General features: G+C 43.2%; 1 protein-coding gene across 7 annotated transcripts in view; it reads right to left on the reverse strand.

Annotated features, from left to right (window-relative positions):
* Positions 1 to 9,649: 9,649 nt before the first annotated feature.
* LOC143132575 (protocadherin alpha-C2-like) overlaps positions 9,650 to 16,913 on the reverse strand; it is a 91,810-nt gene continuing 84,546 nt past the window's right edge. For all 7 annotated transcript variants that reach the window (XM_076292190.1, XM_076292192.1, XM_076292189.1 and 4 more), the window contains one exon: positions 9,650 to 13,384. In XM_076292190.1, the coding sequence (XP_076148305.1) occupies positions 13,089 to 13,384 (296 nt within the window). In that variant the 3' untranslated portion in view covers positions 9,650 to 13,088. The remainder of the gene's footprint in view (positions 13,385 to 16,913) is intronic.

Consider the following 16,913-nt stretch of genomic DNA (forward strand, 5'->3'; position numbering starts at 1 on the left):
CTTATTATTCCAGTAAAATATGTGCAAATGTATTGACATATATGAATACATTTATGTTCATATGAATGTACACTAGTCCTTCCAGAGTTAAAATACCAATGTATGTCCGAATATAGTCTTTTTTGGGGTTTTTTAAATCCCCACAGTGTATTTTGTTTTTGTCTTATGGTATATTTGTACCATTACAAATTGTCTACATTAGCAATTATCTGTGTGAATCACTGCCGATATAATAGTACCAGATTCAAAATATCTTTGTCCAAGTCCAACAAGCCTCAAAAACAAAAAACGATGCCAAAATATTGACACCAGGAGCGCCACTGTACACATTTTTGACATATGAAAGAACGTAATACTGAGCCTCCATAAAACTAGATCAACCATTTCATGATTCACTATATACAGCAACATTTTCTGTTTATTGAAGAACAATGCAATTCATGTATTTTTTATGTACTTATAATAAATGGATTGAAATCAATTTTTCAGTCTAGAAATGCATTCAATATAAATATAAAGTTAGTTACAGTTACATTACATTTAGCAGACACTTTCTGACCAAAGTGACTTCAACTATATTACAATGGATTACATTATATAAAATCAACATGTATTCCAATTAATTAACATATAGAGGTTCATGTTTGAGTACTAGCAACATATTCATTGAAATACATTTATTTCTTTATGTTGACCAAAATTGCACTGCCTAATTCAGTGGAGGTAACCTACTACATTTTTAAGGGTCATTCTGTGTCAAAATCAGTCCAGCATAATGGTTGCAGCACAGTCTCATATTTTTGTAACTTTTCGTCTACATAATGTGTAGGTTCCAAAACTAACCTCTTGAAAAATAGTTTTGTTCTATTCCAATATTTTCATTTTTCGCTGTTGGATTTTTTTAATGACACTCTCAAAAATGCTTCATCTTGTTAGCCATGTTTGGGCATTAATATCTTAAGAAAGTAGTATTCCTAGCCTGACCAAATCCTTCAGGATGTATGGCAGACAAAGAAGCACAGTTAGCAGCTCGTACATCTGCACTGCATGCCCCCTGATTTTATATAAGGCCATAGATGCAGAACAAAATGCAAATTGAGTGATATTGAGGATAATGTATAATGTAATTTTTGTACCCACATGGCATTGATCAATGTTTTTGTGTGCAAATGCAATACTTCATTAATGTTGTGCCAATATGTTAGGTCTCCACAATATCTGAACATGAAACTACTAAGGATAAAACAAGGTGATTGGTCTAAAATGTTATGTGGGATAGCTAGTAGGAGCATGACAATGTATGTGGGAATAGCTTAATGTATGATCATTTAGTGTACAAGTGCCAATGGCTGGGTAGCTACATGTTTATGAGCACCAAAGGATGGTCAATCAATAAACACACCTGAGCAGAGGAAAGTGCACCTGTGCAAGACTGAACCATATAATGAATACAAAGAGTGGTGAAATATAAATCTGGTTTGAGCCGTCTTGAGGTATCGTGGGCCTTATTCAACTAAACACCGAAGGAAGGTGCCTACATGAAAACCCCAGTGTAATGCTAATGAAGGCTGCTCTGTTGGTGATGTTTTTGCCCACAAAGGTTGCATTGTTGGTGATTTTGTTTTTGATGTTAAATAGGCTCAGTTGTTGATTGGTTATTGTGGGAAATCCCCTTCATATAACACAAGAAATGTAACATCTCTCTGGTGTATATCTGAAATTTCCTAAACAAATGTAGAAACAATCCACGCATATGATGTCAAGTGGATAAAAATATTGAGGGTGCATGGCCCTTGGAGTCATCCTCCCCCCCACCAACCAGTGCTCCTGACAGGCAACAAAAAACATCATCATGGCACTAAACAGCACCCCTCCCCTCCAATCTAAACTATGACATTTGTCAATAACTTCTAAAGTGAATTTTTAAATAGCCCTTCAGGAAGATCCCTTTTTTAATTCATTGCAAACAGCAGGCAATGAGCAATCTTTTTAGAGGTCACCAATATCTGGAGGCTATACATATGTCAAAGGCTCCAGATAGCTATAGCTATGGCATCACGTTGAGTCTCAGACCGTCAAATGTCACACAATGTCACAAGCTGATAGAGGTATCAAACATGTGTAATTTTAATAATGTCAATGTTTATTCATGAGAATTATTTGATTGATTAATTCATAAAAAGATATTGTACATTTTGTACCTGAGTCACGGAGGATGTGGTTTCTGGTGTAACCTCATGTAGCTGCTTACATGCTCACATTGTTCAAGTGAAAGGCACTAGGCCTACTTCATCTGTCTGCAGGTTACCAGAGACTTTTTAATGAGGAGACACAGCACTCGAAAAATCCTCCATACAAATGCATGGGGATAGTTTGTAACGCCAATATGGCAGTTGTCTAGGCATATCACACCCCTTCTGCGGCAAAACGTCGACATGTGAATAGATTGAGCCAATCATGTGCTATATTGTGAATACATTGAGACAATAATGTTGTGTGTTGCGAAGACATGTGCCAATTATGTGTTGTGATCTCGCTGCTGGAGCCAGATTGGTGTCGTGAAGCCTTGCGCACGCGCATTTCTGCCGAAACGGATGCCCGATGAGTGCCCAAAAAGCGTTGTAATATGGCTGCCGAGTGGAGGGACTTGCCTAAAAGGACTTTGAGGTTACTCTAGGCTAAACGGTACTTATTGACATGGTCAGCCTTTAACAGTTAGTTTTCGATTAAAAAGAGGGTCTGATATTTAAACGTACTTCACTCAGGGGCGATTCTAGATCTAGAGCTTTGCTGGGGCACAGGCCCCCAACTCCCAGCCTACATTAAAAAAAATGTGCGCGCAATATGAAATAAATGGCTAGCCTACGGGTAGGCTACAAGCTTCAAAATCATAATTGTCACTGTCATACTGTAGGACCAGCACTCTCCCTCAATTGTTGTAGCAGCCACTATCCAGCAACATTCAAACACATAGGTATAAGTAGGCCTAAACTCACTGCATGAATTTAATAGGCTTTCTTACTAACACAAGGGAAGCTTATTTTTTTGTCAAAATTGAGATATACTTCCCTCCCAGGCAAGGGTCCTATAGTCATCCTGGCAATACTGCAGTTCTTTGTAGCTTAAATAGCCTACTAAAGCCTTCATACTGACTTGGTGATAATTTCCAAATGTAGCCTATAATCAGACTCTGATTCTGTGTAGATTATTATAGGGCCTATAATAATCTACACAGAATCAGAGTCTGATTATAGGCTACATTTGCAAATGCAGCAAACTTATTTAAGGTTGCCATTAAACCATATATCAAATCACAGCACTGGCTACCAACATAAATGTTAATGTTACCGTTAATGTGGGCAATTATCATACTTCCCTCATCCTCCTCATCTCTCCTCACTGTTCCTCTCCCTCTGCCTCTGTTCAGGAAGAATTTTCTAATGTCCATCTCTGAATAGTTTATCAGAAGGCTATGTTTAGTTTTACAGTAGGACAGCTTCACAAACAGTATACGCTACTTTTACAGGACTCTCTCTACAGTATACGTAAATCATTATTAATTCTCCGCATGTGTGCATGCAGCCTACGCATGGTGTGAGTGTGTGTGTGAGGGAGAGAGCACAAGCTGGTAAACTGTTGCTAAATTTAGGCTACAATGACTAAGCATTGAAAAACAGATGCTAATTATGTGGGCAACATTCTCTAACAGCGATCAACTTGTCATTTTTTTCTGTCAAACAAGCTGTGAATTTGTTGTAACATTAAAACAGGGGACGAATTATTCTGCGCTCAAAGTGATGTGATGAGCTCCAGCAGTTTCCACAATACAACGAAACACTCGGAAGAATCATGTGAACGATTTTCATTGGTTGTTGCGTTCAATCTTACCCAGCTACAGAGGTGCTATTTTCTGATTGGCTATTATGGCCCCTTTCTTTTTTATTTTTATTAGCTGGTAATTGACAGGCTCGACTCATGACTAAAGCACGCACGGAGATGCGCTCATGAATGCCGTTTCCAGCGAGAGCAGCGCTAGAATTTTACTGGGGCACTGGAGACTTTTACTAAGGCACGTGCCCCAGTGAATAAGGTCTAGTGACGCCCCTGACTTCACTATTGAATATTGTGGTTTCCAATTCCAACCATCAAATTGTGTGAGGAAATCACTGATTTTCCTGCCGTAGCAATAGGCTACTCCTCCTCATCTTTGGAGGAGTGAGGCAGCGGCACGCTGTGTGACATGGAGAGAACTGCAAGTGAATCCACCCTTCGACTTCGCACCAAGAGGATGCTCCAATCCGGAAGCAAAAGCGCAAGGACGAGCCGTCATGGTTTTAAAACTGGGTCCAAATCATCACAGTGAACACTTCAAACACGTTCTCTTGTGCCTACAACACAATTCAGTTTAAAGGAATACCATTGAGTTTAAAACAGACAGGCGAATTCGCTTCGATGGTGTGGATGATCATTCACACAATGCGACTCTATACTCTTTTGTTGATCTATAGCCTACTTTAATTTAGCCTCACGTTTCAAGACAGAGGCTTGCATGAATAGCAAAAATACGTTTTTAATTATAATTGCATCTTAAACAAGTCTCACCTCAACACAGGTGTGGCGAATAATCACGTTGTCCTCATTTGTCTGCCGTAGGCTACTCTCATGTGCGCCTCTGATGATGATGATGAAAAAGAAGAGGAGAGTCCAGACCCACCACTTGGTTTGAGGTCTGTTGACTTGTTTGTTATTCCGCTGCTCTTTCCCTTTTCCTCTTTTAATAAGAGTCACTGTTGCTTTCTCTCGTTCACCAATTAGCTATTCCAATGCTGATCATGTACGTAGGTTTATTTTTATCAGGTCCAAGAAAGTCCAAAGGTCTTGACCATATTCAAGTCGAGTGGCGAACTCTCTTCCAGCCACAATGGCCAACGACGCACGAAACATTCTAAACATTACTCAAAAAGCCAAACATCTTTATTATCTTCTTGTTCTGTAGACAGTTTGGAACTTCCATCAGCCTTTACAGCACAGCCCCGCTTGCACTGGTCGGGGGCGCTATAGGACAGTCTAAAAAATACATTTGTAGACTTCATCATCCAAAGACTTCTAGGGTAGATTAAGTGCAGTTTTCACAACACAACGGCCAGCAACTGTTCCTGTTACATATCTTAAGGTGACTGTCAAGAAGATAGCTGTATAGGGGCAACGATAACCGTTTATATCTACAGCGTGAAGTATTTTACACAGTAGCATCCTTTTCCTCCACGTTAAAAGCTGAACGAGGAATTTAAAAATGGACGACCGCTATAGCCTAATGCAATAGGTGCCAACAGTGTTTCGTCTTGGTCTAGTATGGGTTCAATGCATCAATAAGGTTATTAAACGCCTTACAACCCGTCGAAATCTTCTCCCTGAACATGTCTGTACAGCGTGCTTCTGTTTTGCTACGTAACACAATGCGTCTTCCCGCAGCGCATTATGGGAGCTGCGGTCTTTTAAAAATAAAGGCGTTGTCAGTTCTCCGATCTCAGAGCTCCGGGGGCTATGTAAAGTGTAAATACTCACCTCGTTTTATTTTGGCTCTAATGTCGCTTTAGCTATTAGCACAGTTTGTGGATTAGTTTAGAAATTGAAAGCAGGAATGAAACATGCTGGCTCAGTTCATGAATGGTGCACACGTACACATTAAATGAGTCAGAGTTCTCTGCATACAGGACACGGGGGAGGATTTAAAAGCCCTTTTTTCAGATCAAAGTAATCAGATGCTAATTGTATCTTGGCCGCACCAACAGCGTTGGGAGCAGAATAATGAAGAGCCAAGAGATTCTGTAGCACCAGGGTTCATCAGATATGCTATCCAATGAACCTCAGTCTCACAGGACTGAAGTATTTGTGCCTGCCAGATGGGTGTGCCTGCATTTCATCTGTTTCCCACACACGCACTACCGCCATCACAATGTTTTATTGTTTTTACCTTAAAACAATCTTCAAACTGCAATATTATGGGAGGCTATATTAGACATTTCACAACCCCATCTTTCTGCACTATGAGGCTACGTTTTTATTCATTTCACTCATTTTGTATTTATTGCACTCATATTTCCATTGATATAATAATTTCTTCCATTTTCAGTACTGTAAGTGGACCTGGCAAGAACACAGTTCAGAGGTCAGTGGTGTCTGGCAATTTAAAAAGGTCACTTGTCCGAATCCCATACAGTCCCTTGAAATTGTGAGCTGTACCCTCGGACAAGACACTTGATCTGTACTGTCGCAGTCAGTAAAACCAGCACCCAGCTGTAAAAATGGGTGCTGGTTTCGGCTAGGAGTTACCCTGGTGTCCCATCCCAAGGGAGTTGGTGATTCATCCACTTCACACCACAGAAACGGGGTGTAAGCACCAGGGCCTATTAGCGGTCACGTCCGGTTGACCTCCAGATAGAGAAGTCACATTTTCAAGTGTTTTTTGCATATTAATGGAGGCTCAACTTGAAATTGGTGGAGGTGTTTGAGATATGATGACTGTTTCTCGTGCCCTCTCACCCTTGTGTTCAACCCTAAGTGTAAGCTCACACAGGGAGACTTATTGTTCATGTGGAGGGTGCATCTGAAGTGCCATGTTCTTTGTAAAAAAGTGTACAGAAAAATTGTTCCCCATGTCACCATTTTTCTTTATTGTTTATTATGGTGTTGCCAAGCTGCTAGAACGCTGCCCAGGGGTGCACTTGAACAACAACTACTGGCTTTTAACGCATGCGCGCGCACACACACACACACACATACACATACACACACGCACACGCACACACACACACACACACACACACACACACATGCTTTGTTATACTCATTAACCATTATTCATGTGTGTGTGCGCAAGGGTGTGTGTGTGTGTTTTTGTGTGTTCCATTTGAGGGAAAGAGAGAGATAGAACATGAGTTGGCTGTATATCCTCTTAAGCGCCCTACCTGTTGTTTATTCTGGTCTTGTGTCTCATCTCGTCTCTGCAGGCCTGGCTTGGCGACAGCATCTGTGGCCGTCAGCGCTCTGATTTATGGCGGGCGGTAAATGTGCCGTCGCCACGTCTCTGGCTCCTGCCCGTTTGCCGGCTCAGCAGGAAGTCGCTCGCTCTCTGCTGAGTCACTCGGCGTGGAGGTGAGAGCGACCCTGGACGCTCCCGACCATAGCGTCCACCCCTGGCCCTCCTCCCTTGAACCTGTTCCCAGGACAGTGGCGGTACAAACTGCACCCGAGTGGTGCCAGAAAGACTCCAGACCCACACAGCTCGGTGACATCTGACCACCACCACCACTGCCGCCACCCAAACAAACAAACTAACAAACAAGACTCGGCCTGTACACAGTGATGGATGATGACAAGTGTTATGCAATAATTGATGAACGCAGTTTGTCAGTTTGAGTTTGAGATGCCCCGTCTCAGTGACACTTGATCAAAACACTGCCTCCTAACCAAAAAGTACTTCTCAGCAAAACACTGGAATACTTTTTGATGGATCTGAATGAATTATTTACTTTTGAGTCGGTTTGAGATGCCATTATTTAACCCCTTTTCTATCACTTCAATAGCTTCCAGTCAGTGTGTTGTAGATGCCCATTCCCATGAATGCAGACAGACGTAGTTGTGTTAGTGATGCAACTGAGGTTTAAATATGTTACTGATAGTCTTTTGCTGACTCATATTCACTACATAGAACAGGTACAGAGAACCCCCCCACCCCCACCCCTACCCTTTAACCCCACAGGCCTCTCCTATGCAGTCTCTGCATCCCACACATCACTCCTACTCTGGCTCTGTGCGCTCTGCCACAAAGCATCTCCATATTCATTAGCTGGGCCCTCTGCCTCCGCTCCTGTAGAACTATCGCTGCTGGCTAGAATCTCAGCCCATTTACTGTGTTTTGTTTATTTGGTTTAGTTCGGCCACAATGTTTGTTTACTCCCAGCTAAGCACTTAAAATGGAAGGTAATTGAGAAAGCACACAGTGCTGCGATCTCTAATAGGCACTTTGTGGACGAGTCCTCACGGACGTGGATCTGTTTGCGGGAACGAGGGGAGGGGGGAGGCACAGGAGTAACCGCAACGAGCCCATGGAGAGGGGGCGAGCTTCTAGCAGTTTCTATCTGGGACTGCAAGTCAGTGTGGCTGCAGTAGGCACTGCAGCTGCGGAGATGCGCTGTGTGTGCCTTTGAAGTTCAAGACTGTCAAATGTTCCGGGACTACACCCTTCCCTTCTCTCCCTTTTCAACTCCACCTCCACCTCTGATTGTCTTCATCTCTTAGTTGAGCCAGAGACATGTTGCCATGGAAACCTGTCCCATCCTTTTGGTAACTATAGTAACCTCTTCCTTGATCATAACGGTGTGTAAGCTGTTTGTGATTCACTTTCTGTCATATTTCTCTTTATTTTATTTTGAAAGTTGCAACCATGATGTAAACCTTTCCACTGTGCTATGTGGCATTTCTTAGAAACTAGTTTCATGTAACAGAGAGAGAGAGAGAGAGAGAGAGAGAGAGAGAGAGTCAGTGAACGGGAGAGAATCTGAGAAGTGGCAACATCTCAGCTGCTGTTCAAAGGCTTGTTGAGAGAACTGAGTACTGCATACACAGCAACCAAACACAAGCAAGAGGCTCCACAGAGATGAGAGGCAGAGAGTGCTGGAGCCCTAAAGACTGGCTGGTTAACACTCATCAGCCAGCCAGTGACGATGAAAGCCTCATTAGCAGAATAAATGAAAATTAGCATCAATAGCAGATGTCGTTTCAGATGATCAAGACTTCAGGGCACAATGACTGCTTCCAGAAATCCCTCAATGGCTTAATGATGGCTAATTATTATCATCATTCCCCCCCAAAAAAATGAAAAAGAAATAAAGAAAAAAAGAAAGAGAGGGAGAATTCAGTCTGGATCGATAGATGCGTGGATGGCCTGGGCTGTATCAGTGCCTCCCAGGCTTACTCATCATGTCTCTGCTGAGGCAATGTGACGGCGCCATGTCAGAGCAGAGACAGCAATTAATTCACTGAGACATGGGAGAGAAGAGAGAGAGAGAGAGATAAAGAAAGGAATGAATGAACGAGGGAGGGAAAGAAGGAAGAGAGAGGAAGCAGGAGAAGTAGAGGAACAATTTTACTAAGTACTGTATTTTGTGTGTGGCCAGGAGGTCCACACTACAGAGATAACTATGTTCCTTCTTCAAATCTGACAATCTGGTACTTTTGGCATGTGCTTTTACCAGTAACTAGTTTTGATATTGGTATCATCTTCATCGCATCATGGAATATGGGTTATGGTATATGGTGATATTGGCATCATCTTCATCGTATCATGGAATATGGTTTATGGTATATGGAATATGGGTTATGGTATATGGTGATATGAAGGACAGATAAACACACTTCTCATCCCCCTATGACCATTTAGTGTGACTGTCGGGAACAAGCAGTCTGCATAAAATAACGAATAACTTTTACACACTAGCCAAATATATCAATAAAATACTTTTAACAGTGTGAATTGTACCTTTGTTGGTGTTCTAATGTACACCACTTACTTTTCTGTGTATCAGAGCACACCTAGGGGAGTGGATACATTCTTGTGCTTAAAAAATGTCAATGTAGAGACTGTCAGTCACGTTCTTAAGAAAGAAAACTTTATTTATTTTTGTGATTTATAAACAAAACACAATACCACTTTATCCATTGAAATGAAATAAAAAAGAGAGATAAATGAACTTCACTACTTCACCGTCACAGTTGATGAGCAGGTGTACAAAAAGGTTTAACAACAGATGTGCCCTGCCCCAAAGGACAGCATAGCGCCACCTACTGACCACCACCATACACTGAGAAAAAATGACAGCATGAACGCTCACTAAATACAAGCATACACTACATATACTGTATTTTACATCAGGATTTTTTTTATCGCTTTTCTTTTTTTTTCTTCAAAGAAGGGGTGAAAGAGAAGATATTCATTGTAGAGTTGTCATACATAGTAATCCCATTACAATATTACAGTGTTAGATAGATCATTATGTCAAAGCCAGACACAAAAAGTTTTTTTTTTTTCATTTACATGTTTTTTTTGATCATTAGTCATCAAAAATAAACAAAAAGATGAAAATAAAAGAGGAAAAAGTATGCTCGAGGGCATCACACTATAGCATGTACAAATATCTAGAAGGTTAGTTTAACGTCATAGAACTCCACCGTGAGTGGGTGCAGAGGGTGTCAGATGCAGATGCTTGGCAGAGACGGTACATACACAAATCTCTTGTGCGAGTGATTAACATAAAGATCATAACAAAAATAATAGAAATCATAGCCATCTATGTCTATATTCATATATATCTCTATATAGTATGTGATTTTTTTCTTCTTCTGATTAGTACATGCAGCAGTCGACAAATGTTGGGACGTCAACATTTTGAGCCATGAGATTTGGTGGGGGTGTGGCTACAGATTAGACAGGTGGGGCAAGGGAGCCAATAGCAGCGGAGCTGAAGCATGTTTCTGCCTTTTGACTGGATTACTAATTTCTTACAATACGGTGAATGGGAACAGTGGTGATACAGAAGCTCTTCTAACACACATAGAGACTTCAGGTTTGGCTTTTTGGAAAAGCTGGTTCATGTTTGCGTAGCCAATTCATACATTTACATTCTTATCTCAAATAGACCTCAGTTAAAAAAGGATTAGTGTGCATTTGTTTAGAGTATGGCTTCAGCTGCATTGGAAATAGATATCATTTGAAAGGTTTGAGGACAGAGGCAGGAGTTTTTGCAACCCCAGCGTCCCCACCGTCACCTCCGTCACGCCTGACCCTTGACGTCTGTCTCGTTTCCTCTCCTCTCTTTGGACGTGGTGATGACCAGCGCAAGCGTGTGAGCAGAGACGCGCACGGTTTTCAAAACACAGACCTGGCAATCACTGGTTTCCGAAAAAGCTCACAAACAAAGAGAAAGCACTGGACTGTATTTTGTGTTTTTTTGTTGTTGTTTTGTTTTGTTTTGTTTTCCAAACACACACCGTACAGATCTTAAAAGAGTCCACCCGGGCCACCTCTGGGTCGAAACACAGGCCTTTTTGCTTTGAGCATTACTCCATGCTACAGGTTGAGCACACCACAATGTCCAGAAGAAACACACCCAGCTACCCAGAGGGGGGGACAGTGACCAGTGCCCTGGTCAGTGAGAGAGAGAGAGTGAGAGACAGAGACAGTGTTTGGTGTCCTGAAAGAGGAGGACATCCTAAAGATCACTTAAAGCTTGAGGAAAAATAGAGACAAAAGCAAAACAAGAGAAAAAGAGCGAGCATAGGAAAGCACGGCCCTTGACTGCTAAAGCTCAAACTGAAAAAACAAAAACAAAAACAAAAACACACAAACAAACAAACAAAAATGGAACCAATATACCCTGGTATGAAGGAGCAAAGTCGTTTGTGAGATTCAGTGAGGGTCCTTTTGTGTGCATGTGTGTGTTGATGTAAGTGTGTGTGTGTGTGTGTGTGTGTGTGTGTGTGTGTGTGTGTGTGTGTGTGTGTGTGTGTGTGTGTGTGTGTAGGATGGTGGGGTACTGTCAGTTCACTCAGTGATGAGCTGAGAAAGCAGGCACAAATCCAGGGTAAGGGGGGTACGGGCAAAGTCTACAAGCATCGGGAAGGCGCTACCAAACATTCACAGCATAAGCTTCAAGCTTTCACTAAGAAGGGAGAGAGGGGGAACGGGTAGGAGAGGGTTAACTTCTTTTTTTTTGTTTTTTTTAAAGAAAAACATTCCTAGTGCTCTAAAACGACTCCCAACAACTTCAATCGTAGAACAAAACTTTCCAACACAAGCTTTAATCTGCTTGTTAGAACACTCTGGGGAACCGAGGCTGTTTTTCCCCGCCGTTCCTCCCTTCTCTATGATTCAACCCAGTTCTACTCTCCAGAGGTTTGCTTGTAATAAAAATCAGTAATGCAAGGGAGGCGAGTGTGCTGCTAGCCCTGCGAACGCGTGGAGGAGAGGGGGCCTAGCTGACCCCAGCACTAGGGGGTGGGGATGGGGGTAGTAACTGGACTTTGGACCCTGCTCTTTCGTTTGTGAGGGAAAGGGAGAATACACATTTCCATAATACACATTTACAGAGCCTTGGAGAGAGTGTGCTGATAAGGTCAACAACAAAAAAGAAAAACAACGTAAAAAAGTGCTTGCATTCCGTCGTTCGGCTGAAATATATATTTTTGCTTTTTTTTCCTATTCGGTTAGATGGTCTACTTGCTTTTTCTCTCTCCAGGACTTTTTTTTGTAATAATCGGGTGTCCTTTCGTGATCTGAACAAGGGTCCATTTTGTTTCCATCCGGAGAACACTGACAGAGTAAAACAAGCAGAAGCGGTGGCCGTGTCACTTTGCTTTACATACAGACGGCGGCCATCTTGTGACCAACATATTTACAAGAGCATGTGTCCTACTGTCTAATAACATGCATTTCACCCAGGAGCTTTCTGACTTGCCTCCTGTATTTATTTTTTGCTTTCTCTTTCTCAGAACACAGCTTTCTATATCAACTCAGGGGAGCCACATGAGCTTGTTTTGTTGTTGTTGTTGTTGTTGTTGATGTTCTTGTTTTACGTTTGCTTTCCATGCCTGGAAAGATTATACGAGTAGGACCAAGTAAGACAGAGGTGCCAACATGAGCCAAGGAGGCAGATCAGGATGGTGGGCAGGGGGCAATGTCACCCCTTAACTCTCAGGCACACAGGCGATAGAGGAGAATTAATCTCAGAAGGCGTGACTGATTAAAACCCTCTACAGTTGACTAGGGATGAGGAGAATCAATTTAAGGCCAAATCTTCAGTATTTAATGTGGGGAAATCAGTTGGAGCCATGAAACACGTGGGCACACGACTAGCATGCCGGTGGTTGTTTTCTCTCTCTCTCTCTCTCTCTCTCTCTCTCTCTCTCTCTCTCTCTTTGGATGTTGTTTGTGCCATCCTGTTGGCTTATCTATCCATCATTGGTGTTGGCACCTCTGTCTTACGGGTCTCAAAAAAATCGATCCCTCCTCTATCCCTCGCTCCACTCCTCTACTCGTCGTCGTCTTTCCCTTTCTCCCGCTTGTCCTTCTTCTCCTTCTTCTTCTTCTTCTTCTTCTTGGCCTCCTCCTTCTTGCCGAAGGTGATGAAGTCGCTCTTGTCGTCACCCTCCTGGCCCTGGCGGATGGAGATGATGGCCGGCGAGCCCGGGATGATGAAGGCCTCCGGCGGCATCTCGCCCGGCTTCAGGTGCTGCGGCCCGGGGGGACCTCCGTAGCGGAAGTGCCAGCTGTTGGAGTCCACGCCGGCGCCCATGGGCGGAGACACCTCTCCACCCTCAACTCCGTCTGATGGAGAGAGAGAGCGAGAGAGAGAGAGAAAGAGAGAGAAAGAGAGAGAAAGAGAGAGAGAGAGAGAGACTGTCAACACCATTGTCATCATCTATATCAATAAAGGCCACTGCCGTCCACCCTCTGTTTCTTTAAGGGAGACAGAGTGGGGATTATAGTTATAAAGCACTGTGAGAATCAATGATAGTTGGATCCAGCAGCAATCTCACAGCAGATATGAGACATATTGAATGCATTTTATAGTCACTAACATGAACATAAAGCCAGTTGCTCTCAAAACCTTAATCCCTTCCTGTATTTACATTTATAACTATGGATTATGCGTTGGTATGTAGCAATCCTTCTGTCTGGCAGCAAGATTTAGTCCAGACCTCTCTATATGTCTGGCATGGAAAATACTAATTTTAGTCATTTTAGTGCCAGTAATTTCTTTTCAGCTTTAAATAATAACAAAATGGTCTAAAATATAGTGCTATGGCTTCAAATCGAATGGTTTTAAAAGGCCTTTGGACCTGGATCACAGCAGAACGGAGGCGTGTGCATCCGCCCCAGACAGAAGGCCAGCAGGAACACCTAATCTCAAAGAGAAGCCTGAGAGCCGTGCGGAATCAGAGCGTCAGAACATTCAGTGGACCGCGTTCCGTCCACACCCGATTACACATCAAAAAACACTCCATCTATCACAGCAGGGGAGGAACGGGTGGAGGAGGGAGAGGGAGCTCAGAGAAGAAAAGAGTGGCATTTTAACAGAGAACAAACACGTGTTTACCCTCTTTGCACACTGCCATTTCACTAAATTGGACTGAAACAGTTTTATTTATGGACTTGGCCCTTACATAGGCCGGGAGCGCAGCTAAAGGGCAATGTTAGAGAGTAGCACAGATAAAACAGAGTATGCCTGAGTCTCTCTGTGTGTGTGTGTGTGTGTGTGTGTATCTGTGCGTATGCCTGAGTCTGTGTATGTGTGTGTGTGTGTGTGTGTGTGTGTGTGTGCATCTGTGCGTATGCCTGAGTCTGTGTGTATGTGTATGTGTGTGTATGTATGTGTGTGTGTGTGTGTGTGTGTGTGTGTGTGTGTGTGTGTGTGTGTGTGTGTGTGTGTGTGTGTGTGTGTGTGTGTGTGTGTGTGTGTGTGTGTGTGTTTCCGTGCTTCATTGTGTGAGCATGCTTGTGGATGCTGCCCACTTGCATCTCATTTGCGCTCCTGTCTGAGTGTTAAATATGAGTCAGTCTTCTGGCCCTGCTCTCCCTCTCGTCTGCCTGCTTCTGCAGCTCCATAAATCGGGTGGCGGGCAGGCAGGCAGGCAGGCAGGCAGGCAGGAGCAGAGAGGCTTTGAGGACAGGCATAAATTAGACTTCATTACTCCGAGAGCCAGTCCTCCAGTTTGCCCAGCATCCAGCATCCAGTCAGCCCAACGGTGATGTGGCACTTTTCACAAGACCCCACAGTCAAAGCAACACACCTCATTTACACCACGCTTCTCCACACGTTTTCTTTTGCTTTGCTACTTCTCTCACTCTGTCTCTTTTTTTGCCCTACCCCTCCCTCATACACCATCATACACTCTCTCTTTCTCTCTCTCTCTTTCTCTCTTTCTCTCTCTCTCACACTCTCTCTCTCTCTCTCTCTCTCTCACACACACACACCATCCTCCTGCTCAGACCCATACATCTGTGACCTACATTACCCTTCATATATGTCCCTGTCCGAGAAATCTCCTCTTTCTCCCTCTCCCTTTTATCATTTCTTCTGCTTTTGCCTTCCCTCCCTCCCTCTCTCTTTCCTTACTTCCGGAGGGGAGTTAGTGAGTGTGTGCAGTGGAGTGTGAGGGAGTGTGTCTGGGAGGGAGAGATGTCCTTAGATAGGAGCAGTAACATGGCCCAAACACCCATCACACACAACCTCTTTCTCTCTCTCTCTTTCTCTCTCTCTCTCTCTATCTATCTTTCTCTATTTTTCTCTCTCTCTCACTCTTTCTCTTTCTCTCTCTTTTTCCCTCCCCCTCTCTCTCTGTCCTTGTCTCAGAAATGACAGGTGCACAATACGCAGTGACTGAATGCCACTTTAAAGGCAAGTGGCAGACTTATTGAAACAGGACTGCACCATGTAACCATAGCACATAATGCAGCTTTTACAAATGTAATTACAACCTTCAATTAAGAAGGGAACAGAAGAATACATGTGTTGTCACACCAAAAAGCTTTTGTCTTATCTCCCTCAGATAAGAAATTGATGAGCTTCAGGCAGGCAAATATAACCTAAGAGAATCTCTTTTTTAAGAGAGAGGCACCTACTGAATAAGTAACAGCAAGAATAAATCAATGCCGGTAAAATAAACAGCAATTACTAAAAGGAGAGGGCTAGATAATATTAAATATGAATGTCTTTCTCTTTCTCAATCCTCTTTATTTTCTTGTGCACTTGTCTCTGTCTGTCTGTTAAATGCGGCTAGATCACTCATGCTTTACCTCAAGTGGCTTCTCTCGAGCGTTTTAGTCAGTCAGTCAGTGGGGCAAGGGCGAGAGGATTCTGGGAATAAATCTGCCCTTAACGTGATGTCCACAGCTAATCTCATTCACCGATGAAGTCAGACACTTGCACACACGCACACACACTGTCTGGGAGACACACAAACGCAAACAGACACACACACACACACACACACACACACACACACACACACACACAAACACTGTCTGGCAGACACACAAACGCAAACGCAAACACACACACACACACACACACACACACACACACACACACACACACACACACACACACACACACACACACACACACACACACACAAAGAGTGTAGCAAGCCTTTAATCTTATTTTTCCCTGTCAGGACCAACCACTGCATTGCAAGAGTGCACTGGGTGGTGCAGCACGATGGGTGGCCATTTTCTCTGCTGTTTGAAGACAGAGAACAAACAGCCCGACCACATACAGAAGACTACAGAGGACCAGGCTGCTAGACTCAGAGGTCAAGAGAGATGGACACTGAGATAGATGAAGAGATGCAAGTAGTGAGGGAGGCACCACACACACACTAGACAAAAAATACAACAACAGAGAGAGGGAACAAAACAATAACTCACATAACTATCATTTTGTGACTTAAAATGTATAGACACATGAGGGATTTGACCATATATATATATATGAATTTAAAGATAATGACAAACTGACAAACCCATGTATACTATGAGCAGCTTCAGGCCTCAGGTCAGGCCTAGATTGTGATCTCTGCTTTCTCACACTCTTCACATGATGGAGCCCTCAGGCTGAGGAAAAGCCCAGGTGCTGTGACTTAATGGCTTAATCACATTCTAATCCATCAGGCTGAGCAGATGGGCGAGGAGACGAGAGAGGGGTTTAGAAACGCAACACCGGGCCAGTCCGGCACCTCCTTAAGACCCGCGGTGCGGCCAAGCAGGCCAGAGAGCACACGAGGGCAGCAAACACTCCTCTGTTTGTCGAAAGGGCCATGTCGTCTGTTTATCTCAGGCCTCTCTGACAACT

This window comes from Alosa pseudoharengus, unplaced genomic scaffold (assembly GCF_046254945.1).
Source record: "Alosa pseudoharengus isolate Yale_2024_CS ecotype anadromous, Long Island Sound unplaced genomic scaffold, YU_APseudo_1.1 YU_APseudo_1.1_scf_19, whole genome shotgun sequence".
NCBI classification, from domain to species: Eukaryota; Metazoa; Chordata; class Actinopteri; order Clupeiformes; family Clupeidae; genus Alosa; species Alosa pseudoharengus.